The sequence below is a fragment of the Hyaena hyaena genome, unplaced genomic scaffold, assembly GCF_003009895.1.
Source record: "Hyaena hyaena isolate Hyena2069 unplaced genomic scaffold, ASM300989v1 scaffold_981, whole genome shotgun sequence".
NCBI lineage: Eukaryota > Metazoa > Chordata > Mammalia > Carnivora > Hyaenidae > Hyaena > Hyaena hyaena.
The window spans coordinates 177,457-196,680 of NW_024081614.1; the positions used below are offsets into that span (position 1 = coordinate 177,457).

The 19,224-nt window shown below is 50.6% G+C and overlaps 1 protein-coding gene across 1 annotated transcript in view; it reads right to left on the minus strand.

Moving 5' to 3' along the window:
* IGF2R (insulin like growth factor 2 receptor) overlaps positions 1-19,224 on the minus strand; it is a 101,485-nt gene that overhangs the window by 72,805 nt on the left and 9,456 nt on the right. Inside the window, exon 2 of the mRNA XM_039221405.1 lies at positions 9,009-9,148. Within this exon, the coding sequence (XP_039077336.1) occupies positions 9,009-9,148 (140 nt within the window). The remainder of the gene's footprint in view (positions 1-9,008; positions 9,149-19,224) is intronic.

The window sequence follows — 19,224 nt, forward strand, 5'->3', positions numbered from 1 at the left end:
GCTGGCAGCCAGCACAGAGCCCGACGCGGGGCTCGAACCCACGAACCGCGAGATCACGACCTAAGCGAAAGTCGGACGCTCAACCAACTAAGCCACCCAGGCGCCCCGAAAATAGTTATCTTTTAGATCTTTATGTAGAAAAATATTTAAGACTCAAAAGCATTAACTCCAAAATGTCAATATATTTGATTTACTAAATTTGAAAGTTTACATTCATCAAAAAAATAGCTTAAGGAAAACAGAAATAAGTTCTAAACTGAGAGATACACAGAACTGGCATCAAAAATATATACACTCACACACCCAAAAAAAATTTTTTATAATCCTAGAACATGAAATAAGATAACATCTGGCTGAAAAAAAACATACAAAAAGAAGACAAAAAGGAAAGACCCACACCTAGTCATGTCATGGGGAATTTTAATATCAAAGGTAAAGAGAAAATTCTAAAGCTTCTAGAGAGACAGACTAGATCACATGCGATAGATAACCCAATACAAAATGGACCAGATAGGATCAAAGGGGAGAAAACCATGTCAGTAAATACATGAAGAGATGTGCGACACCACTGGTGATCAAGGAACTGCATATTGAGACCACACGGCATGCCGATTACTACCATTCCACTGACGAAAGTTAAATACCCAATGCTGGGGAAGAGATAGCCTAGCACGCCTTTGTTGCTCCAGCACAGCATTATGTCCTAACATCCATGGATCCTGTGACCTACGTACTCAACTCTCAGATACATACACAAAAGAAAATTACGCACATATATATATATATATATATATAACAAGAAACACATGAAAGAACATCTTGTGTTTCTCACACTAGCAAAACTGTGGAAACAACCCAAACGCCCATCAAAAGAACAGGGGATAACTTACCTTTGGGAGAGCCACACAATATTACAAAAGTGTTAGTAGGAGCAAATCACAGTAAAAGATAACAATACGGCCCATCTTTAGAAACATAATATTGTTGTTACCACTTTAAGTCCCAGAAAATTACATATAGTGTGATATACACTTTCTATAAAATTGAAAATATCGCGCAACCACGCACGCACGCGCACACATGGGCACACAGAGAGAGAGACTTTTGAGAGGCAGAGACACAGGGAGAGACAAAGAGAGGGAAGAAAAATTTAAATATAGGGTAATTATTCCTATATAATATTAATGTCATATAATAATATAAAAATGGGGATGAGGAAACACAGAGGTAGTGGTTATTCTCAGGTTCCTAGACTTTGTTAGAGATGGGGCTCATTATATTATCCAAAACAACTAATTAAAAAACAGAAAAAGGTAAGCCCATGGATTAGTTATGACTGCATATCATGAACTCGGGATTATAACTGGTCCATTTCGATACAAATACCTGAAATCTTAAAAAAAAAAGAAAAAGAAAGGAGGAAGAGGGGGAGGGGTCAAAATTAAGATGCCAGTGGAGAGAGGATAGCGGGTTTCAGAGCTGCCCCCACAGTGCCAGGCTCACAGTACATTGGTTCTTTCTCCTGCCTGCCTGCCTCCCCGCCTTTGTGAAAAGGTCCGCCTGAATCATTCTCTCTCCTAAAACTACCAGGGTCTGTCCGAGAATCTTCCTCTACCAGAAGACCACAGAAGCCCGGTGGAGTCTCCGGGACCGAGGACAGCGCCCGCAAGGCCCGCCCACGGCAGGCGTGTCTAGGCCCGGGGCGGGGCGGGGCTTCGACGCCCCTGCAGCGCAGCGCTCCAGGAGACGCGGAGGCGGCCGAGGACCACAGGAAGCGCCACACGCTGTGGCCAGAAGGGGGCGCTCACAGGCCGCACCCTCCCCCCACCTTGAAGACCCTCCCCCGCTCCTGTCCCCCCACACAGCGGCCCCTTCCGGCCCTGAGCCCAAAGCTCCTGGGGGTTCCTCATAACAGCTGGGTCCGCCCTGAAAAGAGAACGCAGAGGGCCCTGGCCTCGGGCCGGGAGGGATCCAGCCAACCTCTGCCGCCGCGGCACTGGGCACCGGCATCCCTAAGCGCCAGGCCCCCATCAGCATCGCACCCGCCTGTCCACCTCGCCTTCTTCCTCTGCCCACTCCACCCGGTGGCCGGGACCGGTTGCCAACCAGGGCGCTCGGGGAGAGGCCGCAGCGAACCGCGGCAGACAACCGCGGCAACCGGCCAGCCTGGCCGTCCTCCCCGGACGAGAGCCGGGTGAGGACTGCGGGGCCGCGGCCAGCACGCCAGGCCCACGGCCAGCTCCCGAGGACGGCGCCAAATGGGCTGGGCCGCGCTCGCCGGGCCCGCCAGACCGCGCCGGGTCCTCCAGACCGCGCGCCGGGCCCGCCAGACCACGCTCTCCAGGCCGGGTCCGCCAGACCAGAACGCACTGGCGGGGCCCCACCAGACCAGACCGCGCCGGGTCCTCCAGGCCGCGCTCTCCAGGCCGGGTCCTGCCGACCAGGCTGCGCGCGCCAGGCCCGCCAGACCGCGGTCCCCAGGCCAGGCCCGCCAGACCAGGCCGCGCTCGCCCGGGCCCGCCAGGCCGCGCCGGGTCCTCCAGACCGCGCTCTCCAGGCCGGGTCCGCCAGACCGCGCTGGGTCCGCCAGACCGCGCGCTGGGCCCGCCAGACCGCGCGCTGGGTCCTCCAGACCGCGCGCTGGGCCCGCCGGACCGCGCCAGGCCCGCCAGACCGCGCGCCCCAGGTCCTCCAGACCGCACTCTCCAAGCCGGGTCCGCCAGACCAGGCCGCGCTCGCTGGGCCCGCCAGACCAGGCCGCGCTCGCCGGGCCCGCCAGATCGCGCCGGGTCCTCCGGACCGCGCCGGGCCGTGCGCGCCAGGTCCTCCAGACCACGGTCTCCAGGCCGGGTCCTCCAAACCAGGCCGCGCGCGCCAGGCCCACCAGACGGCGCTCTCCAAGCCGGGTCCGCCAGACCAGGCCGCGCTCTCCAGGCCAGGCCGCGCCGGGTCCTACAGACCCTGCGCACCGGGCCCGCCAGGCCACGCTCACCAGGGCCCGCCAGACCGCGCCGGGTCCTCCAGACCGCGCTCTCCAGGCCGGGTCCGCCAGACCAGGCCGAGCTCGCCCGGGCCCACCCGACCAGACCGCGCTGGCGGGGCCCCACCAGACTAGACCGCGCCGGGTCCTCCCGGCCGCGCTCTCCAGGCCGGGTCCTGCAGACCAGGCTGCGCGCGCCAGGCCCGCCAGACCGCGGACCCCAGGCCAGGCCCGCCAGACCAGGCCGCGCTCGCCTGGGCCCGCCAGACCAAACCGCGCTTGCCGCGCCCGCCAGGCCGTGGCGAGTCTGCCAGATCTCGGTCTCCAGGCCAGGTCCCCCAGACCGCGCCGGGTCCGCCAGACCACGGGCTGGGTCCGCCAGACAGCGCTCTCCAGGCCGGGCCCTCCAGGCCGCGCTCGCCCGGGCCCGCCAGACCAGGCCGCACTCACCCGGACCCGCCAGACCAGGCCACGCTCTACCGGCCAGGCCGCGTCCGGTCCTCCCGACCCTGCGCACCAGGGGGCCCGCCAGGCCGCGCTCGCCCGCACCCGCCAGACCCGGCCACGCTCTACAGGCCAGGCCGCGCCGGGTCCTGCAGACCCTGCGCGCCAGGCCCGCCAGGCCGCGCTCGCCCGCACCCGCCAGACCCGGCCACGCTCTACAGGCCAGGCCGCGCCGGGTCCTGCAGACCCTGCGCGCCAGGCCGCGCTCACCAGATCCCGCCAGACCAGGCCGCGCTCCAGGCCTACCAGACCTCGCCTGCAGCCCTCGGCGTCCCCGGCCGAGCCCGGCCGAGCTCGCAACTCGGCCTCGCTGAGGCTGCAAGCCCCGGCAGCCCCGACTTCGCAGGCGGCCTCGGGGCCCACCGCACGGCCACCGGGCCTCCCCAACACCTCGAGCAGAGCCTGTCAGACGGGCAGGCAGCCGTCCCCGTGCTAGTCACCAATGTGCCCCAGCAAGGCTTCCCCCGTCGCCCACTCTCCCTTCTTGACTGTGTCGTGTCCTTCAACGTGTACTATTCACGTGTTCTTTCACCAAACGAAGAAGCCTCCTCGCTGCCCAATTTTCCCTTCCAGCTGCTGCCTCATTTTTCTGCCTCTCTTTGTATTAACACTCTTCAGAAGAGATTTCTATTCTTGCTACCACCAGTGACCCGCCCCTGTCTGATACTACCCCCTCTGTCCCCTGCACCGGCTGCTCCCCCAGAGCCACCTGACTCCCTCCCTCAGTGCCAAGTCTTTGCTTAAATGTCACCTTCTCAGCGACACTTAACCCCGTTTAATATTCTTGAACACACACACTCCCGAGACCTCCAGCACCCCTGACGGCCTGTCCTTGCCTTTTTTACAGCCAGCATATTCGAACACGCTGCCTAGCCAGTGTTTGTGTTTGTCTATCTCCCACTCAACGACCAGTATGTAAGCTCCACAAGAAAAGGAAATTGTCTGTTTTAGTGACCGATTCATTCAAGTATTTGTTATAAATAAATAAATGAATATTAAGTGTTGGCTGTTCGAAGATCTAATTTATATATATATATCTATATATATATCTATATATATATCTTTTAAATGATATATATATCTTTTAAAATGTGACTTAACCAAGTCAATCAGAATAAAATATACAACTTGTTGAACTAGCCCCATACAGTCAGGGTGGACCAGCACACTGGCCACAGTTAACAATGCTACCAAAAAAAAAAAAAAAGCAAACACAATCTTGTACAAAAAAATCTGTATACAGTAATTCCTCTACTGGTTAAGATTTACAAAGTGGGTTATGGGAATCTGGGTTTCAAAATCTAACAGATCTTACTGCCAGACTCTCAGAGAGACTGTAAGACAGAAACAGGAAAAACTCAACCAGATATCATCTTAAATACCCAATAGAATAATATGGTTTTTAAAAAAGGAAAGAATACCGGCCTTAAGAGGAAAAGAGGTTTTCACATCTTAGGAGTCAGAGATGCAAAACTCAATGAGCAATCAACCTGAACGGCCGGCACAGATTTCCCTGAGTCTGCACAAGAATCGAAGCGTACGACAAGCATCTGAAGTCAGGGGCCGGCCTCCCGAGAGTAAATGAAGTCACTTGATGCAGCAACTACAACCGGATTCACGGTGTCCTACCCACATCACCAGCAAGAAGCCAGTCAGAATCCCAGGCTTTGATGGTGAGTAACCGCAATTAACACTCTTCCCTGGTGGGTATGTTACCTCAGTTACGTGGGCTGCTACCAGGTTTTCTGAAGTACATATGTAGTTTTTAGCCCTCAGAAAGATGAACTCAATTAAGGCCAAAGAATTAACATTTGGGATGTCAGGAGGAACGTGAACACTGTATTTCTGAATACTTGTAATGTTCAAGGTTATGACTCCAATCCACAGGTTATAACTGAGCAACTGATGGAGACTGGAGACACAGTATTAGAAGTATTTAAGTTCTAATTTTCAGATTAGACATAGGAAGTACTTTAAAAGGAAATCAAATAGGTAAAATGTATAAATCATTTTAAATTGTGGTGACGGTGGTTCAGCTAGGTTATAAACAGAACCAAATGATGTTCATGGGTCCCATAAAAGTAACAGCTAAACTCTGCTAGATTTATATACGTAGCAGTATCAATTGCCTAAGAAAGAACCAATATATGATTTTTTTTTAAATCAAAACTAAGGTAGTATTGTTTAAACCAAAGTTGAGGTCTTAAGTACACTTCTAAGTACAAAAACAGCCTTTGTGGGCACTGTAAATCTCGTATTGATGATTACCTTCCCCAGAGGATTACAGAACCACCTTCCCGTTGCAATACAGGGAATGTGCCCCGTTTAGACTCCTTACCAACGCTCTATGATTCAACTATTTAAACTTCTGTCAATGTGATAGTAAAAAGATGAAACTTCATTACTGCTTTGATTTGCATTTACACCTGGCTTACTAATGAAGTTATACTGACCATCCTGGATTTCTTTTGTAAATTGCCAGTCTTCAGACTTGGCCATTTTTCCTCTGGTTGTTTGCCGTTCCTTTTTTTTTTTTTTCTTTAAGTTTATTTACTTATTTTGAGGGGGGGAGAGGGGCAGAGAGAGGGGGAGAGAGAGAATCCCATTGGCATGGGGCTCGATCTCATGTCCTATGAAATCATGACCTGAGCTAATACCAAGAGCCGACACTTAAGTGACTGAGCCACCCAGGTGCCCTGGGGTGTTTGTTTTTCTAATCATTTATTAAGAGAAGTTCCTACCTCTAGATTATATAATATATAATCTAAATTATATATATTTAGATTATATATTATATAACCTAGATTACATATTACATAATATAGATTATGTATTTATTTTGCTACATTTCTTCCCGATATTCTATCATTTTATTTTAATTTTAACTGATCTGTAATTTCTGTTATAGGGCATGAAAGAGAGGTCTAAAGCAATTTCCTAACAGACAAACCACTAAATTACACCCAAACTTTATATATTTTGACCTATTACTACCCTAGCTTTTCTGTTCCTCTTTATCTATTGGGAGCTCCAGTTTTGGTAGCTGTTTTCAAAATTCACATTTTTTTCCTTTCTAGCAAGCTCAGAGGAAGTTAGTTTCTCAGCTGCCCTCTCAGAGCTGGGAGTTTAGATTTCCCACCATGGTTCCCTATATTAGCTCTAGAACTGTCCCATATGACCCTATAACTCACAAAGCAAAACGGCCCCAAATAAGGACACAGCCTCTGGAGCTCACCTGTCAGCACCCACACCCATAATCATGCAACCTCTGACAAGCTCCTGTGTCCATCTTATGCTTCAGTGTCTTCATTTATAAAATAAGGGAAATGGAGTCGCCTACTTCAAAAAGCTGTTAAATGAACTAAATAAGATAATCTACTTAAAAACATAATGCCTGCACATAAGTGCACAACAAATTTAGTTGTTATTTAGTTGTGAAGCCAAATTGTTTTAATTTATTTTTTTACCTGTATTTGTTTTTGAGAAAGACAGAGCATGAGCAGGGGAGAGGCAGAGAGAAAAGGAGACACAAAACCGGAGGCAGGCTCCAGGCTCCGTCCACAATGTTAGCACGGAGCCCAATGTGGGGCTTGAGCCCACAAACTGTGAGATCACAACCTGAGCAGAGGTCAGGACACTCAACTGACTGAGCCATCAGGCACCCCAAAACCAAATTTATAATAACACAGTCAGTTATTTCTATTACATAACACAAATTAGCAGAACTAGATCTGGTTCAAGATTATCTCTATGCTAGGGTTAAGGTCATTTGCATCTGCTTATACTGGTTTCCTTTCTTGAGGTGAAAGACAGGGCGATGCTCAAAGTCTACATCATCCAGCATCCACCCTCTCCCTCTGGGAGTGTGAAGCTCTGGGGAAAGTATCTGTCATGTGTGTCTGGGAGTAAAATGAGACTGGAAACTGCTAGTTTATATCTTAATCAACCTGTAACTTGGCTTTTAACTCATCTAGTTACCTTTGGCCTCTCCTCTTTAACCAACCTCTCCTCTTCCATTGGGCCCAGCTTTCTAAAAATGCATTTTTTCAGATCGGTTACCCCACTACTGTCACAAAGAATCTATAATGGATCCACTATCTACTTCTCAGGAAATATCAACTCTCCAGCCTGGTTTTCAAAGCCAATTCAACTTGGTCATTGTCAAATTTTGTCCAGCCAAGCTAACTTCACAAATCATACGTCTAGTGACTTACTCGTCTGTATCTGATATCCATCGGTTACATTGCATTCCAGTCAGAAACACTGTAGTCAAACATTATAGTGAAATCAAGAGGAAAACTACCTTTCCTCTTTCTGGAAACCTGAGTAACAGTGACCAACAGGCCCCACCAGTGGCCTCCCTTCATGAATCATCAAAATAGAACAGCAAGAAGTTGGCCATATCATTTCCAAGTTTTTAAATACATCAGAAAATAAAATTTGTCCAACCCAAGAGCTCAGAACATCGTGCTTTCTCAACTCTCTGTCCTGGCCCTCAACTCCCTCTTACTGGTGTTTTCGGTCTAGACAGCATCCCCGTGGGGAGAGAAGGAAACCGACAGAACTCGCCTCCACCAGCAAACCTCACAGACTTACTCTTACCACTCTAAACATTACTTTCTAAAAAACCCTTTTAACTGTATTTGGGCATTTTCATTAAAAATGACAGACGGAGCTACCACAGCAAACTGACCGTCCCAACTGCAAACACCGGAGTGCCCTCTCCCAGCCACCACACTGTCCCCAGTCACACGCAGGCCTGCATTTCATGACTGTCCTTCACGGTCACACCGCACCGTTCAAACTGTGTTGGTCAAAGATCACTGCGGACATCCATGCAACCCAACCCAGGGAAACAGCTGCCATGGTTAGGTCTGCCCTGCGCCTCTTCCTTTAAGCCTCTCCCCCTTTGCTGTTCCATGGAACTCGGCAGGGCTACTGCTGTCGGCCAGCTGGGGCCCATCATCCTCACCAGTGAGAAAGGGACCCTAACCCAAAAGGAGGGCATCTGGGGAAATGCAATGAGCTCTAGGAAAGAAAGGTTTGCACTTCTTTCCTCTGGGATTGGCGGTCCCCAGAACTATTTAATTTTTAATGTAAGCTGAAAACCAGTGACCATCTCTGATCCCATGTGAACACAGACAACCTGAGAATCAAAGAACCACAGAAGAAAGCAGAAAGGAAGAAGGAGGGAAGGGGCTGGGCACTAGCTAGAGGAAATAAGCATGAAGGAGGGAGAAAGTAAAGACAGGGTTTAAGAAAAACAAAAGACGGCAGAGCCACATAAGAAACATCCTTCTGTATCAATAAATATGAATGTGCACAATTCCTCATGATTGGCTGATGGAAGTAACCTAATTTGATTTCATGTCGGACAGCTAAATTGTTACCGCTTTTTTATAAAATATTTAAAAATGTATAGAAGCACATATAAGCATATGTGTAGACAACTATATATACATGGTCATTTTTGCAAAATTGGGATCCTATACATCCAGTAAGGTGAGGGGAACTCTCTACTTACCCACAGAGTGATAGCTGTTTGTCTTCAAGTCGTGCATACACACAGCACTTGATTGCCCACACTGGGCAATATCCAGATTTCCACAGACGCTGATCTTATACAGCATGTTATTTTTGGTATCAACAGCTTCCCATGTATAACTAGAAAGGAAGAAAAACAATTTGTCACTGTCACTGATCTGCCAATAATTAAACTTCTCCCTGGTTTCACATGCAAGCCACATTTACTTAAGACTGCCACAACCTAGAAGACACACTTTCATTAGCCAAAAATACTGAAGTCAAACTATGTTAAGTTGAACAGAAGCCAGGGCAGAAACCACTAAATACCACCTCACTCTGGTTCAGTCCGCCCTGAAGCTGCCACGAGATTGACCATCATCAAAATACTTAACATTCTACCGTTAAGAATATCAACTCACATAAGTAACCGTCCAAGGGTCACGTTGAATAGGAGATCGTAACCTTTCCAATCGCACTGGAATGCTGAAAAGCCGAAGGATTGTTTTAAACTTTGGCTATTCTATATAAAAACTAGTTATGGCATGAGAGTCTCTGGCTTTACCTTTTATGGCTGCAGTTCACATCCAAAGGGACAAGGCAAAGTGGTGCAATGAATCAACTATCAGATTCAAAATCAAACAAAATATACTTGAGCTGGATCCACTACAGCAAGCATTTTACAGGCATTAAAACAGTCTCTGTTCAGACCTCTGGCAAAGTAAATACTGAGTGACTGTTAAGGAGTCAGTCTGCATACTTGGGACAAAATAATGGCTTGTTGGTGCTGTCAAAACAATTACTCTCAATTCTCCACTCTTCCTGGGGAGAATGTTTTGTCATTTTGTAAAATAGGGGTCATTTCCTCAGCAAGGCTAAAGACAGGAAATGAGGAAAGCAACGAAAAAGTTCCTTGCAAAATGCAAAGGTACTGTATTAATTAGACAGTCGCTGAAGAGAAGGCTTAGGTTTAGCCCACTCAGGAGTTGCCAGGGTGGGGTAGGGACACACCTGGAGATGGCTAAGCCCCGAGACCACTCGAGAGTAGCCAGAGTCGATCTCCCCAAAGCAGCATCTTGAGGACAGAAGGCACTTGCTCGCAGAAGGAGCAGTGCACTTCCCAGAGCCCCCCTTCCACTGGGCCTCAAGACAAAGACTCCACAGAACAGCAGGCACACGTCCCTCCCTGCCCAGACGTGCGCCCCCTCTCCCCGGGCCCTTTCCAGAAACCAAGGAGCCCCATTAGCGGGGTGTCGGAAGGCAAGGAGCCAAGCGTTCTCCTGAACCTAGGTGTGGGGACTGATCGAATTTATGTGCCAAGAAGCAAAGGGACAGGAAGCACCCGGAAGCACCCGCCAGGGTAGCAGAGCTCCCCTCGAGGTTCTGACAGCCAGAGCTGCTGGAAACCTGAAAAACAGGCCCTCCTGGAGGGAAGGCCATCCTCAGAACCTGTTACCACTGAAGTAAGATTCTTGTTTTTAGTTTTTAGTTTTATTTTTTCCAGTTTGGTTGACACACAATGCTACACTAGTTTCAAGTGTGCAACACTGATTCACCATCTCTCTTCCTTGGGCCGTGCTCACCGCAAGTGCAGGCACCATCTGCCGCCGCCATACAGCCTGCTAAATACCATGGACTTTATTCCCTGCGCTGTGCCTTTTATCCCCGTGCCTTGTTCATTCCGTAACTGGAAACCTGTACCTCCCTCTCTCCTCCACCCGTGTTATCTATGCCCCCAGACCCCCCCTTCCCTCTGGCATCCACCAGTTTTGAACTCGGTGTCTTTATCAGTAACCCCTTAGAGTTATCTCCTAAAGTCATGAGGGCTAAAGAGAAGAGAAAATAACCCAAGTATGACCAGGCATGAGAAAGTCATCAATAAAGGGCTGTTTCTTTTGACCTTCACTAACCTTTATTCATGTGCTTCAGAAATATTTCTTAATATTTCTCTGCACTGAGGGGTACAGCAATGTTCAGGGCAGACCAAAAAAGCTCCCTGCCCTCCAGGAGAGGACAGAGCATAAACAGGTAAACACATACACAGTAAACAAAAATAAAATGTGCAGGCACACCAATTCACACACTGGTGAGCCAAGCACTCTGGCAAAACAAAACAGCGCGGGACAGGAAGTGACCAAGGACCTACTTGAGACTGAAAAGTCTTCTGAGATACTATTTGCCCTGGGACACTGACAACAAAAAGGAGCACCTCAGGGGAAGATGTGGTGGGAAGAATATTCTAGCAGATGGACAAACCATTGTTAGGTCCCGAGGAGGGAATGAACTTGGCACCGCGAGGGAAAACACAAGAGGGCAATGTGGCTGGAGTGAGACAGGTGAGGAGAGCAAGCAACAGGTGAGGTCAAGGACACGGGGAAGGCTGGCTACACGGGGGCTTTTCAGATTAAACAATGTAGTGTTTTAATGCTGTACTTGAAACCAAGGAAGACCACTCAAAGACACTATGGATCTTTCCTTAAAATTTTAAGCTGGTGTTTTCACTTGGCGAGTTTTAGTAAAACTTTTCTATTAATTACAGTTCATTAAAGAAAATCACTAATCTCTTATTCAAGAGCCATGACTATGTTTTTCTAGGATACTAAGACATCAAATCTAAAACCTTAGGGGGCGCCTGGGTGGCTTAGTTGGATAAGCGTCCGACTTTCGCTTAGGTCATGATCTCGCGGTTCGTGGGTTCGAGCCCCGCGTCGGGCTCTGTGCTGACAGTCAGCTCAGAGCCTGAAGCCTGTTTCAGTCTGAGACTCCCTCTCTCTCTGACCCTCCCCTATTCACACTGTCTCTCTCTCTTTCTCCTAGAAATAAATAAAATATTTAAAATAAACAAAATAAAATAAAACCTTAGTAGTGGCATCATGAATGTGTTTCACAGTCCTAAGTATACGAGAGGTACATAAAGGTATTATTTTAGAATGAATCAACTGATAGGAGTCAACTCTAAAGCAATCCACACAGCACCTAAAATGTTATGCTTTTCTTAAAAACAGAAATCCGCTGCTGGTTTCGCAGAGGTGATATTTAAATAAGGTAGCTGTAAAAAGTGTGTGTTTAGGGAGCAGAAAAGAGATGGGGGAGAAAAGTAAAATGGGGAATATTGTCTTGATTATCTGGAAATCAGTGGCCCTAGAAAGAAAAATGATGCTCTGTCCAATTTTATTTCTTTTCTCTTTTGCTTTGTCAAGATGTATCAAAATGGTAAGTGATTATGGGAGTGAGGAATGATGAGGACCCTACGACAGTCCTTGGGTGCTGGCTTCTTTCTGGGGGCTGCCCTCCAGGCTGGCACCTTCAATGCCACTCACAAACCCAGCCTGAAACACCCAGGTGAAGACTCCTTGGTCACATCACTTAAAAATGAAAGAATGGCCACAGCATGCTTCTAATCTACACTACCAAATGTTGGGAAGAAAATATTTGCAAGCTGTGTGCAAATGCAGTCTACGCATGTCATGTGCGTCTGCGTGCATGCATGCATGCATTCTCTCTCTCTCTCTCTCTCTCTCTCTCTCACACACACACACACACACACACACACACACACTTCTTACTTTAAATACATCCGCTATAAACATCTCCTGCAGCAAGACAGGTCTGAAAGCCTTGTGGGCATTTCCTTGAGTCTAACACTCCAATCTGCATCTTGCAGGTCACGGTGGCTCCCACCCTACACTCCACCCCCACCCCAGAAAGGACGGGACACAAGGAGGTGAACCAGGGAGAACCACAAAGGCCCAAGGAAGCATTGGTCAATGGGAAACAACGCCAGCAGCTCTGCCCACAGTCCCAGTCTTGCGACATTCGGCCTCAGAGGAGGCAGCCGATTCCCCACAAAAACTGTTCTTCTGGACCCAATGTCTTCTGTGCGAGAACCTTGGCTTTGAAACATTAGCAAAAGCAAACAAGACCCTTGCCATTCTACCTCGCTTTCCAGAACGTGAAACGTAGTTAGCCGACGTCCCCCTCCCACTCTCCAAAAATCCAAATTCATTTCCGTGCAAACCTGACAATTCTAGATACGCACGTAGGCACAGTAAGTGATTCGGATCCACAGCTGTGACGCCAGCACCACTGGCAGTGCCCACCACGCAACGCTGGCTCTTGCTAGGTACAGAGTTCCTCAGGGCCGTCACGGCCTCCCCTCCCAGAACGATGACCAGCAGGCCCAGGGCCACCGGGAAGAAAGCCATGGGGGACCAGGACGGTGGTTCCGCACGCCTCTCCCAGCAAAGCCACCATCCGCCCACAGTCCTGAGCACCTTGGCCTGGGAGCCAAAGATTCCAGGCTCAGAAGACCAAGTCCCCTGCCCAAGGCCACAGAACCGTGACATGTGCCAGGTCCACCTGAGCTCCAAGGGCAAGTGCTTCCCCACTCAAGTGAACTGCTCCATTTCGTTTCCATTCTTACAAGTGTTTTTAACTTTGCAGAAAATAGTTTCAATTACAACACTGAAACTGACAAAATATTCCACAAAACTTTCGTTTAAGTCCTGTCGCAATAAATGCCACCAAAATGACAGATTCTGAATTGCGTGGGCTCCAGACTGAGGAAGCCACCTACGGGTGGCCCCTGAGGAAACGCAGTGAACCCGCGGAGGACCCAGGCTGCCCCACGCCACAGTGCCCCACAGCCTGGGCACTTTCAGAACTCGAGCGCTCCCCCCAGGGTCCATGCTGCTTCTCCTCTCTCCCCTACCCCATCTGCTTCTGCTGCTCTTTTGCACAGTCTGAACTGCCAAACCCCAAAGGTGCCTGCTGCAACCCGCCCAGTGGTTCCTAAGGAAAGAATATCGATCCCTGAGCCCCGTTCCCACAGCTGCTCTCACCCCCCTGCACATCCAAGCTGGCAAGAACTCCACTGAGAAAGAGACTCATCTCACATTCACTCTCCTTAGCTCAGCGGAGAGCTGCCCCTTGAAGCCCCAACCAAGAGTCCCAGAGTGTCACCAGGAACTCAGAAACATCCTACAATCACCCTTCAGATCAGGCAGGGAATGGGGGAGGGAGCAGACGTCACACACAAAGCAAATGACTTGGAGACAGCTCTGATTTTAAAGTGAATCTTGCTCCTGAAATATGCCCTGAACACGGACAATTAACTTCACCATAAAAACTGAGCACACAGGCTGAGTCCTTCCCTTAAGGAATGCTTAAAACGGTCTCCCCCAGCCTGCAATCCCACCGCCTCTCCCGAAGGTGCCCTGGACGACCACAGGCCGTGCGTCCGCTCAGTGGACAGAGGCTCCATTTTAACCTCATTTGGTTTGAATTTCATAATATCCTGAAAGGTGTTGGCAGACTACCAGTGAGAAGGAGGCACACAAGTAGCACGCTGTCAACCGAGCCAGAAGCAGGAAGGCACTTCGACTCTCCCAGTACTGCTCCAGCACATGCCACATGGGGGGCCCATCCTGATGAGGAGTAAACCCATCTAGGGACAGCGACACAGAAGCAACTCCAGCCGGCCAAACACGATCGCCTGGAGTTCAGGAAGCAAAATGAAGAAACGCAGAACCACCTCCACTGAATGAGGTCTGTCCGAAAGAAAGAAGATTCAAAAGGAAAAGCCACAGAGGTGCGGCTGCACAGTACGCTTAAAGTATTTGAACTTGGCATCTTACTGGGACACCTCTCAAGTTTTCCTATCTGTCCTCACCGAATACCTGCAAAACTGCAAATGTGGGGTTCTTTCCACTTTTAAAACAACATCTAGAAGCAAGTACATAAAATTCAGCTATAGCATATAGGATATGAAGCGCGTGGGTGGCTCAGTTGGTTGAGCGTCCAACTTCGGCTTGGGTCATGATCACGCAATCTGGGTTTGAGCCCCGCATCTGACTCTGTGCTGACAGCTAGCTCAGAGCCTGGAGCCTGCTTCGGATTTTGTGTCTCCCTCTCTCTCTCTGCCCCTCCCCCACTGCCCTCTGTATCTCTCTCCTTCAAAAATAAATATTTAAAAAAATTTAATGAATAAATAAAATGTAGGCTATACCCAACCTCTTAAAGAAAACAAAAAATCTTAGAACACAGGAGTTCCTTCCCTCCAACACAAAACAGCTCCTCACTAATCTTCACACGTACTGCCCCTTAGCCACACTCCTGAAATATACCTCAGTTCCCTCACACTCTATGAGTCAGGGTTATGGTAATGGTCATGTAGCCACTAAACGTTTTATTACTGGCCTACAATTAATTATTGGTATAAAAAGCAGTATAGAGGTATGATGGAATCAGTAATAAAATTAATAAGCATGTGTGAATCTATAATTTGGTTTCTTTAAAATAACAAGAACAACAGAGCTCATTCTAAATTCACAGCGCACAGTAACTGGCTCGAGGAATGTTTCTCTGAATCTAGAGTGAGAGGCAAATCCAAAATTTGGGGGATGAGGGGAAAAGTCTTTCCAACCTGAACATCAAAAAAATAAATAAATAAAAGATTTTCCTACTTCTGGCCTGCATCCAAGTCCTCTTGCAGAATATTCCGGAAATTGTTTGGCTCACTTCTGCCCCTTATCATTACCAGATAGTTTCTCAGCTCGTATATCCAGCTCACTAACCTTCAAAAATCTGGAACAGTCTCCAAAACTGAAGAAGGGGGAGGGGAAGATGGGGGGGGAAAGGAGGGCGCAGAAAGGCGCAGGGTTTCCAAAATGGACATTTGCAGGAGAAGGGCAAGGGCTTGCTGTAACCACTGCTGTCGACAACCCTCTGCGGCCGACACCAAGGGAGAAGAGTCTGATTTGGCACGATAAATCTGCACCCTGGCCGGGAGGCCAGGGGACACATGAGTTTGACACAGCATGGCAAAAGCTTATATAGGAAGTACTTCACTTCCTATTCTAACAAACCCACAAAGCTGTGGATAAAGATAGGAGGCCTGCACCCAAAAAAAAAAGAAGACCAGAAAGTGCCAGATGTTAGCCTCTGGTTTTCCCGGGTAGTTACACAGGGTCTGGGAGCAAGAGCCATAGGCCGGCTGGCTAGAGCCACCCAGCTAGAGGCAAGGCTCTGAGTCGGCACACGGGAGCCTAAGGCGCCACAGGACAGGCTGGTGGGAGCGCCACGAGTGACTAACAGAGGTCATGTGAAATAGGGAGGGAGGTGAGCTGCGCTTGGAAAGGTGCCAGGGCAAGTGGGAAGAGCCCGCAGACCTGGCCCAACTCCTGCCCCACCCTGACCAGCTGTGTGGGACAGGCTTAATCTCTCGAGCCCCAGCTTCCTCATCTGCAAAACTCAGCTGCCACATAGTCACAGTGAGGAAAACCACGGCCGGGAACGCAGGACTTTCGAGAGACTAAGATTTAAGGCTCTCATCTGGTCAATAGAAGACTTCAGGCAGCTTTAAAAATGGAGTTTACAAAAAAAGGTACATTGGCTTGGAGCCTTCTGAAGGAATGTCACGTAACGCCAGCCAGGAAGTGAGAGGGGGCAGGCCCTGGTCTTGGGCCATCTCCACAGAGCTAGACAGGGGGGTGGGGGTGGGGGCCCCAGGGGACACACGGACACACACACACACACACACACACACACACACACGCACACACACACCCCTCTGCTGCCTCCCAGAATGACTCAGGACAGGACGGCCACTTCGAGCCTACTGGCCACGGAGCCACGAGCTGCCCCCAGAACAGGGGCCTGGCGCGTCGGAAACCCTGGCAGAGCAGCAGGGGCAAAGGGTAGGACACGCTCTCCCTAAGGAGGCTCCACCGCGACGCACGATGTGCAATTCTGTGGCAGGGGCCCCCCCACAGTGCGAAACTGCCAGAAAGGACGGCCTGAGCTTCTTCAGTTGCGCCCGTGGCATTTTTGCTCAGGTCAACTCTACGGTACCAGGATACGGGCCATATTTTGACCCTAAACCCTGTTCTGTGAGGGTTTTTTTTTTTTTTAATCAGCTGTGGGCTCGAATACTTTGTTCCTCATGAGCATAAAGAAGGGTTGGATTCTAGGCTAAACTTCCTTTGTTTATTACATGGGTATCTGAAGTCGGCTGCTTTTAAAGTCAACCTACCAGGCCACGGCACAGATTCAAACCCGAATGCTCAGTCCCCTGGTAAGCTGTCACCAGTGTCCCAGAAAAGTCTCACAGACCCTGTGCCGTTCCTTCCAAGCCCCAACTACAGGGCTGGCCTGCCCCCCTGGGTGCCGGGTGGGCAGCAGAGCTGCGCGGCAATGAGGCCGCCGTCGGGGCTCGTTCTTCACTAGGAGGCGAGGTTCGCACGGGAGAAAAGGCTCTGCTTTGAGGACGCTGGGGCCAAATGTCAGATGGGCACAGACAGCGCAGCGGGACCTGACCCCACAGGGAATCCCGCACAGGCGCCCCGTCAGCGCTGGGACGGCTGTCACCGTGGTGATTCCTGAAGTAGGTCAGCACTAGCTCACCTCGCCCTTACGGGCTTTTGTGAAGAACGAGGGAAACGTCTGTGGGGCAAGTCTGCGCCCCACACTTCTGCTGAACAGTCCGCAAACACCGCCGCTCACTGCGCCCAACCCGTCCAGGTAGGTGCTACGCCCCCTGCAGACACAGCGTGACGGGCCTGTGAGGTCCACGGCCTTGCCTCCTGTCACCGGTTCAGGAAGTGGCAAAGCCCGCCCTCGAAAGAGGCCTGTCCGGCCTCAGAGCACGCGCCACCTCCACCACATGGCCACAGGAAAAGCGTCACCAATGTAAACGCGACCCGAAGAGAAAAAGCAGCTGTTGGCTTAATTGCTACCCTCGGCAGAGATCGTGCGTCTCAGTTTGCTACGGAAATTAAAATAGAAACTCCCATGTTTCCATCAAGTCTACCGGCCTACCCACAGCGTCCTCACACATTCTGCCTTCCTCCCCTCACTACGGCCCACGCTTCACGGTGCCCTGGCTGCCAGGCCCGTCCCCTATTTGGGGACAGCACCTGGGCTTTGTTTGCTGTCTTCTTCCATCTTTCCCTTCGCCCTGGGTCACCAACCTTCCTCTCCTTCTGTGCCACATCCCACCTCCTACCACGCTCTCCCTCCACCCCACAAGCCAGAGCAGCCACGGGCCCCTGCTCTGACCCCTTTAAAGCAAACTGCAAACCTGCTGTCCCACATCCTGCGCTCTCACATTCCCTCGGAGCCACGCGGGCTTTCACCAAAACCTGCGTCGTCATCACCAAAGGCCTCTCTCTGTGCTGCCAAACCCGTTAGTCCCTTCTTCACCTTCATGGTAGTGAGTGCTCCCACCTGACACGCCTGGCCACGTCCTTCCTCCAGCCGGGGCTTCCCTGGCCTTCCAGGGCATGGTGCCCTCCTGGTTCCCGTCCCACGTCCCCGGCAGCTCTTTGTCAGCCTCCCCGGCAGGTCCCCCGGCATCTGTCCCTCAGACTCTGCCTCCACCACTGCCTAAGTACTCGCTCTGGTGCTCCCGATACACAGCGGCCCCCAAACGCACAGCGCCAGCCCGAGGGGCCCCCTTGCCCCGAGGGTACAGCTCCAGCTGCCCACTAGACCTCCACACTTGGATGCCATGAGACACCCCCCAGGAACACAGCCAAGACCAATCCCTGTCTCCCCCCGACACCCCCATCTCTGAAGACAGCAACTCCGTTTGCAACGCAACTTCCAACTGCACACACCGAACCCCGGCTCCTTCCCTCTCACCTCAAGTCCCCCATCATCAGCAAATCCATCAGCTCCACCTTCAAAATATCCAACTCCCACCACTTCTCACCACACCCTTTGCTACAACCCCCCATCTGACCGACTATAACCTCTTACGTGGTCTATCCAAAATCCCAGCTTCCCCCTTTTAACTGTCCCCACCCTACGTCACTCCTCGGCTCAAAGTCCTCCCGGGGCTGCCTCCTCCCTCACTACCAGGGCCCGCGGGGACCTGGCCCGCAGCTCCTCCTCCTTCCTTCCAGTCCTCTCCTTCTGTTCTCTCAGGCACTCGTGCTGCTGCAGCCACAACGGCCCCTCTGCCACGTGCCAGCCACTTCCACAGTGCTCCCCTCCAGAGCACCCGATGGGGGTCCCCGTTTGCTGCACTTCCTCCATGCTCTCTGCCTGCATGTCTTCTTGGAAATGGCCCCAACAGCAGCTTGTCCCTCCCCCAGTGTCAACCAAAGAGATGAGCGAAGGGCCGTCTCTAGAAGACAGAAAAGAGAAGCCACACTGGCTTCTCACTGCGCCTGCGGTGAGTAAACACATATGTCACATGTGGCAGGTGGAGAAGC